Here is a 13,268-nt window from a genome sequence, read left to right on the forward strand (position 1 = left end):
AGGGAAAGTGGAAATAGGTTTAGCGGAACAAGAGAAAGGAAATAAAGGGAATGGAGGGAGAGAAGGATGGTCTGAAAGAGAGAGAGCGAGGGTGGAGGTAAGCTTAGAAGATAACAGGGGGAGGAAATGGAGGTAGAGAAGGGTAACTTATGACGGAGGGAAAGTGGAAATAGGTTTAGCGGAACAAGAGAAAGGAAATAAAGGGAATGGAGGGAGAGAAGGATGGTCTGAAAGAGAGAGAGCGAGGGTGGAGGTAAGCTTAGAAGATAACAGGGGGAAGGAAATGAAGAAGGAAATGGAGGTAGAGAAGGGTAATTTAGGACGGAGGGAGAGAGAGTGGAAAGAGAGCGGAACAAGAGAAAGGAAATCAAGGGAGTGGAGGGAGAGAAGGATGGTCTTAAAGAGAGAGCGAAGGTGGAGGTAAGCTTAGATTTAGCCTTAGAAGATAACAGGGGGAAGGAAATGGAGGTAGAAAAGGGTAATTTAGGATGGAGGGAGAGTGGAAAGAGGTTTAGCGGAACAAGAGAAAGGAAATAAAGGGAATGGAGGGAGAGAAGGATAGTCTGAATGGGAGAGAGCGAGGGTGGAAGTTTAGAAGATAACGGGGGGAAGGAAAAGGAGGTAGAGAAGGGTAACTTAGGACGAAGGGAGAGAGAGTGGAGGTTTAGCGGAACAAGAGAAAGAAAATAAAGAAAACGGAGGGAGAGAAGGATAGTCTGAAAGGAAGAGAGCGAGGATGGAATTAAGTTTTAGAAGATAACAGGGGAAGGAAAAGGAGGTAGAGATGGGTCATTTAGGACGGAGGGAGAGAGTGGAAAGAGGTTTAGCGGAACAAGAGAAAGGAAATAAAGGGAATGGAGGGAGAAAAGGATAATCTTAAAGGAAGAGACGGAGTGGAAGTAAGTTTAGAAGATAACAAGGGGAAGGAAATGAAGAAGGAAAAGGAGGTACAGAAGGGTAACTTAGGACGAAGGGAGAGAGTGGAAAGAGGTTTAGCGGAACAAGAGAAAGGAAATAAAGAAAATGGAGGGAGAGAAGGATAGTCTGAAAGGGAGAGAGCGAGGGTGGAGTTAAGTTTAGAAGATAACAAGAGAAATGAGTGGCCTAGTAGTTATAGGAAAATAGAAGAGAGAGAGAGAGAGAGAGAGAGAGAGAGAAACGAAGCAGGTTAAAAATATTACAGGAAAGATGCGAAGATAAAGAAATAGGAGATAGAGAAGGGCAGTTTGTGAGGGAGAGAGAGAGAGAATATTACAGAAAAAGTGCGAAGATGAAGGAATAGGAGAAAGAGAAGGGTATTTTGTGAGGGAGAGGGGGGGAGGGGGGGGGGGGCTGGAAAAACGTATAGAAAATAACAAGAGAAAAGGGAAAAGGCCTAGGAGATGAAGGAAAAGGAGAAGGTTGAGAAAGAAAGGTTTAAAGGAAGGAGGTATGTATGGACTGGGTTGAAATATGAGGTTTTGGAAACAGAGAAGGATTGGAGGTAAACTTGTGAGGAAAAGGGTGAGAGGAAAGTCAATGTGAGGGACGAGGAAGCGACATGTAAGGAGAGTTGAGGTGAGAGGGATGAAAGTAGGAATGGAGGTGTAGGCCTAAAAGAAGAAAGGGAGGAGGAAGCAAGGAGCGAGGAAGCGGCATGATAGAGGAGTGGAGGTGATAGGGAAAACAGGAATGGAAGAGGCCTATACGATTATTTTGGGAAGAAGGAAGGAGAAAGGAGACAGGAGTGGAGGTGATAGGGAAAACAGGAATGGAAGAGGCCTATACGATTATTTTGGGAAGAAGGAAGGAGAAAGGAGACAGGAGTGGAGGTGATAGGGAAAACAGGAATGGAAGAGGCCTATACGATTATTTTGGGAAGAAGGAAGGAGGAAGGAAACAGGAGTGGAGGTGATAGGAAAAGAGGAGGAATGGAAGAGGCCTATACGATTATTTTGGGAAGAAGGAAGGAGGAAGGAGACAGGAGTGGAGGTGATAGGGAAAACAGGAGGAATGGAAGAGGCCTATACGATTATTTTGGGAAGAAGGAAGGAGGAAGGAAACAGGAGTGGAGGTGATAGGGAAAACAGGAGGAATGGAAGAGGCCTATACGATTATTTTGGGAAGAAGGAAGGAGAAAGGAGACAGGAGTGGAGGTGATAGGGAAAACAGGAGGAATGGAAGAGGCCTACACGATTATTTTGGGAAGAAGGAAAGAGAAAGGAAACAGGAGTGGAGGTGATAGGGAAAACAGGAGGAATGGAAGAGGCCTATACGATTATTTTGGGAAGAAGGAAGGAGAAAGGAGACAGGAGTGGAGGTGATAGGGAAAACAGGAGGAATGGAAGAGGCCTACACGATTATTTTGGGAAGGAGGAAGAGAGGAAGTTAGAAAAGCGAGAGAAGATAAATTATGAGACATGGAAAGACGAGGGGACGGAAGGTGAAGTGAGGGAAGAGAGAGAGAGGGGAAAGTGTCACCGTGTCGAGAGCATGGGAGAGGGGAGATACGGGCAGGTGAGGGGAGAGGTGAGGGGAGCGTGTCACAGCATTAACCTGGTTGCTGCGGGGATCATGTTTCTTAAAGGCCCCTCTAAGCGAATTAATGAGAAAAAAAGCATCGCTCTCGCAAATCACTTCATAATATATATCAACGCACTTGTGATCAATTTATGCATCATCTATTTTTTTTTCTTTTTTCTTTTATCATGGTAAAAAATGTAGCCCGTCGATGTTAGCTACACGGTAAAGCCACAAATTTGGCCCGTCGCTGCTACCGGGTTAAGCGAGGCACGTGGAGGGATTTATAAGACAAGGTGCGTTAGTAAGGTGAGGGGAGCGTGTCACAGCATTAAGCAGGGCACGTGGAGGGATATACAGGTAAAGGTGCGTTAGTAAGGTGAGGGGAGAGAGTGAGGGGAGTGTCGCAGCAGTGAAAGAAGCATTTGGCAGGGGCGAGACAGATCGGTTCCTCATTGGTCAAATATTATCTCAGGTGAGGGGAGGCTTGGGTGTGGCTGCTCAGGTGTATACGCCGCGCCACATGTTTTTTGTTGCTTCCCCTCACCCCGGCAACGACCCCCCACCCCCACCCCACCCCCCGTGACTACCGCTCCTCTCATAGCATCTCCCCTCGCGCCTTCCTCTCCCATTAGTTCCTTCAATATACTCCCAACGCTTTGATTTGCCTGCTCGGGTCTTCCTCTATTTCCCCTTAGCCCCCCGCCCCTCCCCTCCCATCAGGTTTCCCACGTGACCCCTCACTGCCCCCTTTCGGCCACCCCCGCCCCCCGCCCCCCGTCTTGGCATGGCGTCGCTCCCCTCGCTGCCCAGGGTGATAGTGTGGGCCAAGCTCTCCCCGCCGCCAGTGTGCCTCCTCCCGCCGCCCTTGCCGCCCTCAGTTCGTCTCCTGACTAAGATCGTAGCAACTGTCGGTTCTGTTGTTGCCTGTCGCTGCCTGATCCTCGTGTGCGTGCGTGCTTGTGTGCAGCAGGATTTCTCCGTGGTTGGCCTAGCGCGTGCATCATGTCGTTCCGGCGGCACTACGGCACGGGCAGCTACGGCTCCTCCCTCGTGTCGTCGCCCATGACCAGCAGCTATAGCTCGCGGGGCCTCGGCGGTTACTCCAGCCCCTACGTCACGCCGCCACTCTCTCCATCGCACGCCAGCTACGGCGGCTACGGCAGCACCTATGGCTCCTACGGCAAGAGTGGCGCGCGGACCCGCTCCGCCTCGCTGCCCCGCGACACGCGGGAACGCTCCGTGTCGCGCCACAGCTCCTTCTCCCGCGGCTCTTCGCCCCCCCGCAGCAGCAGGCACCACAGCCACCACGACACGAGCGACGCCAGCACTAGCAGCGCCCTCCACGACCTGACGAACTCTGCCCTCAATAGACATCACAGCTTCTCCGGCAGCAAAGCCACCACGGTGGTGCTGCCCGTTGCCTCCGCGCGCAGCTACACACGGGACTACGGGAACCACTACGCCACGGCCAAGGCGCTAGCGAGGGCCGCGCGGTCCAAGTCCATCGGTTCGTCCAGCTCCATCAGCTCCCTCTCCTCGGGCTACGGTTCGCGCTCAGGAGTAAGTGTCGCCCCACGCCCCTAACACCCACACTATTCCCCTCCCCCCCTCGAGGGCCGCCCCTATAGGCTGTCAAGTGCCCCATGTTCCCTGAGGCACCGGTGTGTTCGAGGGGCAGCAGTATATAGGCTCAGCGCCGCCCCGGCACCACCAGGCCTCGTGTGCCAACTTCCACCCACGTGCAGCACCGTTGCCATTCCTTCTGATTCTTCCTTCAATCCTCGCGTTCCTCCTTTCCTGTTTATCCTTATCCCTTCCCTCTTCCGCCCACCTGCCTTCACCTTCCTCTTCTCCTGGAAGTCCTCTCTTTCTCATTTCTCTTCACCAATTCTAACTTTCCTCTTCCTGCCATCCATCTTTCACTTACCTTCCCTCTTTTGCTTGTCCATGCCATCCTCCTTTCCTGTCCCCCCATCTTTCTCTTTCACGTACCTTCCCTCTTTCCTCTACATGTCATTCCCTTATCTTTTCCTAGTGATTTATTTTTTTCTTTCACTTATCTTCCCTTTTCTTCTTGTCATTGCCTTCTTTCTTGCCTGTCCATCCTTCTCTCTTTCACTTTTCATCTCTTTATTCCATCAGTCCTAACCTTCCTACTTTCCTGCCATCCATCTTCCTCTCACTTATCTTCCTTCTTTCTTTTGTTTATCATTGTCTCTTCTTGCTTGTCCATCCTTCTCTCTCTTTCATTTATCATCCCTCTTTCTTCCATCAGTCCCAACCTTCCTATTTTCCTATCCATCCATCTTTCTCTTTTACTTATCTTTCCTCTTTCTTTTCCACTTATCTTTCCTCTTTCTTTTCCACTTATCTTTCCTCTTTATTTTCCACTTATCTTTCCTCTTTCTTTTCCACTTATCTTTCCTCTTTATTTTCCACTTATCTTTCCTCTTTCTTTTCCACTTATCTTTCCTCTTTCTTTTCCACTTATCTTTCCTCTTTATTTTCCACTTATCTTTCCTCTTTCTTTTCCACTTATCTTTCCTCTTTCTTTTCCACTTATCTTTCCTCTTTCTTTTCCACTTATCTTTCCTCTTTCTTTTCCACTTATCTTTCCTCTTTATTTTCCACTTATCTTTCCTCTTTCTTTTCCACTTATCTTTCCTCTTTATTTTCCACTTATCTTTCCTCTTTATTTTCCACTTATCTTTCCTCTTTCTTTTCCACTTATCTTTCCTCTTTCTTTTCCACTTATCTTTCCTCTTTCTTTTCCACTTATCTTTCCTCTTTCTTTTCCACTTATCTTTCCTCTTTCTTTTCCACTTATCTTTCCTCTTAGTTTAACACTTATCTTTCCTCTTTCTTTTCCACTTATCTTTCCTCTTTCTTTTCCACTTATCTTTCCTCTTTATTTTCCACTTATCTTTCCTCTTTATTTTCCACTTATCTTTCCTCTTTATTTTCCACTTATCTTTCCTCTTTATTTTCCACCTATCTTTCCTCTTTCTTTTCCACTTATCTTTCCTCTTTATTTTCCACTTATCTTTCCTCTTTCTTTAACTTGTCATTGCCTTCCTTCATGTCTGTCTATCCTTCTTTCTCTTTCATTTCTAATCTCTCTTTCTCCATCCAGTTTTTGCCTTTCTCCTTTCCTGGTCATCCTTATTTATCTCATTTTTCATCCCTCTCACCGATCCTCGCCTTCCTCCCCACACCCTCCCCATCCCCTCCTCCTCCTCTTCCCCTTCACATTGCTCCTGGTGGACGGTGACGGGGCTGCGTGTTCCCCTTTCCTGCCTGTGGGGAAGGGGAAGGGGGAGGTTAGAGGGCAGAGGCACCGTGACCTTGGGGTATGTTTAGTGCCTGCCCTTCCCCTTCACTTTCCCCTTCCCCCTTTAAGCTCTTCTCCTCACTCAGGACACCCGTCACCCGTCACCCGCCGCCCCTCACCATCATCGTTCATTTCCATTCTCTTTCCACTTCCATTTTTGTCTTTTTCACCTTATATTCGTACCCTTATTTTCATCCTCCTCCACTTATTTTCCCCCTTGTCCTCCTCCCCTGGTTTTCCCTCTTCCTTTTACCCTTATTTTCATCTTCCTCCTCTTATTTTCCCCTTGTCCTCTTCCTTTTACCCTTATTTTCATCTTCCTCCTCTTATTTTCCCCTTGTCCTCTTCCTTTTATCCTTATTTTCTTCCTCTTATTTTCCCCTTGTCCTCCTCCCCTGGTTTTCCCTCTTCCTTTTACCCTTATTTTCATCTTCCTCCTCTTATTTTCCCCTTGTCCTCTTCCTTTTATCCTTATTTTCTTCCTCTTATTTTCCCCTTGTCCTCCTCCCCTGGTTTTCCCTCTTCCTTTTACCCTTATTTTCATCTTCCTCCTCTTATTTTCCCCTTGTCCTCTTCCTTTTATCCTTATTTTCTTCCTCATATTTTCCCTTGTCCTCCTCCCTGGTTTCCCTCTTCCTTTTACCCTTATTTTCATCTTCCTCCTCTTATTTTCCCCTTGTCCTCTTCCTTTTACCCTTATTTTCATCTTCCTCCTCTTATTTTCCCCTTGTCCTCTTCCTTTTACCCTTATTTTCATCTTCCTCCTCTTATTTTCCCCTTGTCCTCTTCCTTTTACCCTTATTTTCATCTTCCTCCTCTTATTTTCCCCTTGTCCTCTTCCTTTTACCCTTATTTTCATCTTCCTCCTCTTATTTTCCCCTTGTCCTCTTCCTTTTACCCTTATTTTCTTCCTCTTATTTTCCCCTTGTCCTCTTCCTTTTACCCTTATTTTCTTCCTCTTATTTTCCCCTTGTCCTCTTCCCCTGGTTTTCCCTCTTCCTTTTACTCTTATTTTCATCTTCCTCTTATTTTCCCCTTGTCCTCTTCCTTTTACCCTTATTTTCATCTTCCTCTTATTTTCCCCTTGTCCTCTTCCTTTTACCCTTATTTTCTTCCTCTTATTTTCCCCTTGTCCTCTTCCTTTTACCCTTATTTTCAACTTCCTCTTATTTTCCCCTTGTCCTCTTCCTTTTACCCTTATTTTCATCTTCCTCTTATTTTCCCCTTGTCCTCTTCCTTTTACCCTTATTTTCTTCCTCTTATTTTCCCCTTGTCCTCTTCCCCTGGTTTTCCCTCTTCCTTTTACTCTTATTTTCATCTTCCTCTTATTTTCCCCTTGTCCTCTTCCCTTACCCTTTTCTTCCTCTTATTTTCCCCTTGTCCTCTTCCCCTGGTTTTCCCTCTTCCTTTTACTCTTATTTTCATCTTCCTCTTATTTTCCCCTTGTCCTCTTCCTTTTACCCTTATTTTCTTCCTCTTATTTTCCCCTTGTCCTCTTCCCCTGGTTTTCCCTCTTCCTTTTACCCTTATTTTCTTCCTCATATTTTCCCCTTGTCCTCTTCCCCTGGTTTTCCCTCTTCCTTTTACTCTTATTTTCAACTTCCTCTTATTTTCCCATGTTTATCATTTTCCCCCCCTTTCATCTTAGTATTATTTCCTCCTTATCCTCTTCTTTGTCTCCTCTTCGTCTTCCCTTCATTTTCATCTTGTTTCCATTCATTTAGGAGCAGTAAGTAGCGGGCTTTTTTATTTTATTTATTTATTTTTTTTGTTTTCCTTTTTTTTTAAGTCCTTGCACTGTTTCCTCTTCTGTAAAAAAAAAATCATCTCTTGTTATCCCCTTGTTCTCTTCCCCCATTTCCCATCTTATTTTTCCTCTCCTTCCCATCTTCCTCTCATTTCGCCGTATCCTCTTTCTCTTGTTTTCCTCTCCCCCTTTTCTTCTCTCGTTTTACCACTCTTCCTCTTGTTTTGCTCTTCCTCTTCCTTGATTTACCGTCTTTCCCCTCGTCTTGTGTTTGTGTGATTCCCCTATGTGTTTACCCCTGAGAGAGAGAGAGAGAGAGAGAGAGAGAGAGAGAGAGAGAGAGAGAGTATATACACTACCATTCCTCCCTTCCGCAGCATAAAAAAGAAACTAAACAGGTGTAAGCTTACCTTTACGACTGGTGAAGGCGTTTAATAGTGTTTTGTGAAGAGGCGTGTGTGGGAGGAGGAGGAGGAGGAGGAGGAGGAGGAGAAGAAGAAGAAGAAGAAGAAGAAGAAGAAGAAGAAGAAGAAGAAGGAAATAGAAGAAGAAAAATAAGAAGAAAAAGAAAAAGAAGAAAAAAAGAAAAGAAGAAAGAGAAGAAGAAAAATACAGAATAAGGAAAATAAAAAAAAGGTGAAGAAAAAGAAGAAGACACAGAAGAAAAAGATGCAGAGGAAACAGAAGTAGAAGAAAAAGTAGAAGAAGAAGCAGAAGAAGAAGAAAAAGAAAAAAAATCAATAGAAAGTAGAAGAGAAGAAACGAAGAATAATGAAACTGGAAGATAAAAGGATGAGAAAAAGACGGAGACGGAAAAGATGAGGAAGAAGGATTAAAAAGGATGATGCTATAAATGTGATAGTTTTGGTGGTGAAGCAGGTGGTGGTGATGATGATGATGATGGTTGTTGTGGTTCGGGAAAGTGGAGGTGACGGTGCTGTGGTGGGGGGGTGGGGGGTTGAGCGGCCAGCTGTCAGGTGGAGGCGTGTAGCAGCAGGTGGTGGTGGAGGTGGTGGTAGGGGTCGTGGTGGTGGTGGTGGTGGAAATTGGAAATAAGTTTGTTTACATCATCCCCTCAACCCGCAACACACACACACACACACACACACACACACACACACACACACACACACACACACACACACACACACACACACACACCAACATTAATATATAAACAATAATACAGAATCGACCTAAATTCGCTCAGTCACGTTCCTACATCAGTAACAACAATATCAACAACAACAACGACATGTGTATTAAGGTCGATTCTGCTTTCTATTTATTTATTTCCTGTCGTTGTGTGAATGAATGTGTGTGTGTGTGTGTGTGTGTGTGTGTGAGAGAGAGAGAGAGAGAGAGAGAGAGAGAGAGAATATATACATCTAATTTTGCTTTTAGCCAGAATTCGTGTGCGCAAAAACAGCATACTTTGGCAGCGTTCTTGTAAGCACTAAGAAGAGGAAGCTGAAATTAACGTATATCATTAGTCACCCCTAAAATTAACCCTCAAAAGCAAAAGATATTTACACCATCTATTTCAGTCAAGTATTCTCGGGGAAGTTAACCTGCAGTCGACTTTACTATGTTTACGGAGGTTTACTTTTTTCTGACTTTGCCATTCACAAAAGCAAAAGATATATACCCATACACAGTTTATTTCAATCGCGCTTTCACAACTAAATCGACCTGTCTTTAACTAATTATTGAGGTCTATGGAGGTTTATATTATTCTCTACTCCTCGAATCAATGGGACACATTTTCAAACATTTTACGGCTTACGAACACACATTAACAAGACTATTATAGAGCTTGTGGGTATTCCCTTGGGTAGTTTCATGAGCCTAGTGATAGTTCGACAAGGCTTCTGGACAGTGAACGTGAAAAGCACTCACGAAAACCCAACTAATCTCTCTTGTAACCCTTCGAAACATTTCTTGTGAGCCGAAAGCGTCTGGTAATACGGGCTCATAACACAGGAGTGCGACCATAAACCATTCATTGCAGAACTTAAAACGATGGGGAAGTATGTCCAATCATCTGGGTGGAGAGGAGGAGCGAATCTTTGAAAAAAAACCTAGCAACTGACACGTAACATCCATGGTACAAGAGTTACAAGTAGTAGCCCTTCATAATACAGGAGCGCAAACATAAACCATTCATTGTAGAACTTAAAACGATGGGGAAGTCTGTCCAATCATCTGGGTGGACAGGAGGAACGAATCTTTGGAATAAAAAAGACGTAACAAATGACACGTAACATTCACGGTACAAGAGTTACAAGTAGTAGTCCTTTCCGGCGACTGACAAAAGTACTCAGGATATGGCAGCAGCAGTTTTTATTGTTTATTTTAGGCAATGATTATAGAAATGAGGATAATATTTAGGATGCACCTGTTGCTAGTCATCAGTGTCTTGAAAGCGTGTTCTTGGCGCTCTGATGCACACACACACACACACACACACACACACACTTGGCCTTGACTTAAGTTAGGTGGCATCAGTTGTTTCCTCGTTTGTCATGTGCCGAGGGGGAGGAGGAGGAAGGTGAAATAATTTAAAATGCGAGACAGAAGAAAGTTTTTTTATCGGATTAAATGAATATGCGTGTTGACCTTGTGTGTGTGTGTGTGTGTGTGTGTGTGTGTGTGTGTGTGTGCAGCCGTTTCCTCCATCAGTAAACAATAACAGACCATCAGTAATTACAAAGCGCTGCCCAGGAAATACTATTGTCTCGCCGCCCCGCGTGTGTGTTTACCCAGCAGCAGTCAGCGCGTGAGTCAGCCACGGGAGGTGACGCAAGACGTACAGCTCGTTTTCTTTGGCGCGGATCAGTGTTCACATGTTCTTCCAGGCGCCGTTCTTGCCATTCTTGCGTGTGGGCTGAAATGTCAAGAGAGTGTGTATCCTCATTATTGTTGTTGTTGCTGCTATTATTATTATTATTATCATTATTATTATTATTATTATTATTATTATTATTATTATTATTATTATTATGTTATAACTATTATTTCTACTGCTACTCCAATTTTTTTTCACTTACATAACCACCACAATCTACCATCTCCCGCTCTCTTCCTCCTCAACTTCCTCCTCCTTTTACATCATCTACTACTACTACTACTACTACTACTACTACTACTACCTACTACTGCTACTGCTATTATTGCTATTACTACTACCACCCCCACCACTACTACAACTACTAACTTTGCCTTATGTTTAGGGCTTTCCTTTCCTATTGTTTTTTTTTTTTTTTTCCATCTTGGAGTTGCATTGTTTTAATTTCCCTTTTGTTTCTTTCCAGGTAAGTAAAGGCGAAGTGGCTACCTGTGTTTCTAGGGAAAGGTCAGGCCAAGTGAGACGTGAGTACAGGTGTGTGGCGGATCCAAGGTAAGTACGGGGAGAGAGAGAGAGAGAGAGAGAGAGAGAGAGAGAGAGAGAGAGAGAGCGCATAGTACAACTTTTTCTATGCACTTTTTTTTTGTTAGGTGCCATTCAAATCTTGTTCTAGTGATTATGATTGTTGTTGCTGATGATGGTAATGTTGGTTGTGATGGTGGTGGTTAATGGTGATCGGTAATGAAGATTTGTATCCCTATCAATAGTGGTGAGGGTAGAGGTGGGGGGTGATTTTAGTGGTGAACACTTTCTATCAGTGGTGATTGGCGTGTTGATGGTGGTGGTGTTTTGGTGATAGAAATAATTATGGTGATAGTGATCGCGGTGGAGTGGATGTGATGGCGGCGGCGGCGGTGGTGATGGTGGTGGTGATTGACGTGGTGATAATGGTGGTGGTGGTGGTGGTGGGGATTGACGTAAAGATGGTGGGGATAGGAAGATTGATGGGGGTGGAGGTGGAGGTGGGTGGGATAAGGGGGGGAGGCTAGGGGGTAATAAGGGTATGGGGATTAGGTAATGGGGGGAGGGGGTAAGGGGGGAGGGTACAGTGAGTGAATGACAGGCTCTATTGTTACCTCTTCCTGCCGTACCTCACCTTCCTCATGCTCTTCATTCTCTCTCTCTCTCTCTCTCTCTCTCTCTCTCTCTCTCTCTCTCTCTCTCTCTCTCTCTCTCTCTCTCTCTCTCTCTCTCATATCTTGTTTTTTTTATTCTTTTTATGTTACGCATTTAATTTAGTCTCGTGTGTGTGTGTGTGTGTGTGTGTGTGTGTGTGTGTGTGTGTGTGTGTGTGTGTGTGTGTGTGTGTGTGTGTCTGGGGAACGTTGAGAGATGCGCCGTAAGATGGAGTGACTGAAAGAAGGTTGGCAAGGTGTGAGGGTTGGTCTGTGTCTGTCTGTGTGTCTTCTTCTTCCTTCTTCTTCCTCTTCCTCCTGTAGGGGGTGAGAATGGCATGTCAGGGAAAGTGATGGGGGCGATAGTAATGGATGCGGGATGCGTTGATAGTGGGGGGGGGGGGGTAATATATTGGCGTGTAAGGCGATGATGGGGAGGGGGAGAGGACTGCCGTGGTGGAGGTGGTGGTGTTGAGACGGAAGAGGGAGAAAGGGAGGAGAGGGAAGAGGGGTAATGAAAGAGATTGTGAGGAAGAGGAAGACCTAAGGATGGAGGATGTACGAGCATTGCCAGAAGGAAAGTAAGGAAGTAGGGGGGGGGGGGAGTAAGGAGGAGGAGGAGGAGGTCAGGGATTTGTGTTTTAGGAGTGATAAGGAGAAGGTCAGGAAGAGGAAGAAAGTAAGGAAGTGGGGAGGAAAGAAGGGGGTAAGGAGGGGGAGGAGGTCAAAAAGAGGAGTTTAGGGGCGATAAGGAGAAACAGGAGGTAGGAAGGGAAGAGAAAAGAAGGAAATGGGGAGGAGGAAAGGGAGTAAGAGTGAAGAATAGGGGAGGAAGAAGAAGGGGGAGAAAGGAAGTATAGAAGTGAGGATTGGGGGGAGGAGGAGGTGGAGGAAAAGGTCAGGAAGGGAGAGAAAGAGGGAAGATGGGAAGGGGGGATATGTGGTAAGGTGGAGGGGGAGGTCACGAGGGGGGGAGGGGGTGCTGAGGACTGGTTCTGGTAGCGAGTGACCTTCCTTGACCTTTGACCCAGTGAGGCTGATGAATGTTTTGTTATGAAATGGTTCCCTCTCCCTTCCCCTCCCCTTCTTTTTCCTTCCCTCATCCATTCCTCGTTAACTTTCCCCTCCCTAGCATACTCTCCCTCTCCTCTTCCTCATTCATTCTGCCTCCTCTCATTCAAGTCTTATCTTCCATCTCCTCCTCCTCCTCCTCCTCCTCCTCCAGGGCCATCTGCCAGAACCCTCCCTCCCTGTCTCTCCCTATTTCTAGCTTCCTTCATACATCTTCCTTTCCTGTCTTGCCTGCCTCATCCCCTCTTCCCCTCCATCGATAAATTTCCTTCGTCTATGCCCTATTTCCTCCTCCTCCTCCTCCTCCTCCTCTTCTTCTTCTTCTTCTTCTTCTTCTTCTTCTTCTTCTTTCTCCTCCTCTTCCGTCCTCTTTCCTCCCTTCTTCTGCCCTTGACTTACCTTTTTCTTGCCCCTGACTGAATTTCCTTCTTATATTCTCTCTCTCTCTCTCTCTCTCTCTCTCTCTCTCTCTCTCTCTCTCTCTCTCTCTCTCTCTCTCTCTCTCTCTCTCTCTCTCTCTCTCTCTCTCTCTCTCTCTCTCTCTCTCTCTCTCGATACTGCGTAAGATGTGGTTGTGATAGTTGGTGGGATTGT

The 13,268-nt window shown here is 45.7% G+C and overlaps 1 protein-coding gene and 1 long non-coding RNA gene across 17 annotated transcripts in view; one reads left to right on the forward strand and one right to left on the reverse strand.

The window, feature by feature from the left end:
• The window catches only part of LOC127006556 (protein phosphatase 1 regulatory subunit 12B-like), a 162,392-nt gene that overhangs the window by 128,702 nt on the left and 20,422 nt on the right, over positions 1–13,268 (forward strand). For 2 of the 16 annotated variants that reach the window (XM_050876545.1, XM_050876546.1), the window contains one exon: positions 10,895–10,999. The exons of the other annotated variants lie outside the window; for them this stretch is intronic. In XM_050876545.1, coding sequence (XP_050732502.1) covers positions 10,895–10,984 — 90 coding nt within the window. In that variant the 3' untranslated portion in view covers positions 10,985–10,999. Of the gene's footprint in view, positions 1–10,894; positions 11,000–13,268 lie in introns of those variants that run through there. 16 annotated transcript variants of the gene reach the window in all.
• On the reverse strand, positions 7,258–10,913 carry LOC127006560 (uncharacterized). Its single transcript, XR_007759636.1, has 2 exons — positions 7,434–10,913; positions 7,258–7,370 (listed from the first exon to the last, which is right to left on the reverse strand). It is a non-coding gene; the product is annotated as an uncharacterized LOC127006560 (long non-coding RNA).

The sequence above is a fragment of the Eriocheir sinensis genome, chromosome 33 (genome assembly GCF_024679095.1).
Source record: "Eriocheir sinensis breed Jianghai 21 chromosome 33, ASM2467909v1, whole genome shotgun sequence".
Taxonomy (NCBI): Eukaryota; Metazoa; Arthropoda; class Malacostraca; order Decapoda; family Varunidae; genus Eriocheir; species Eriocheir sinensis.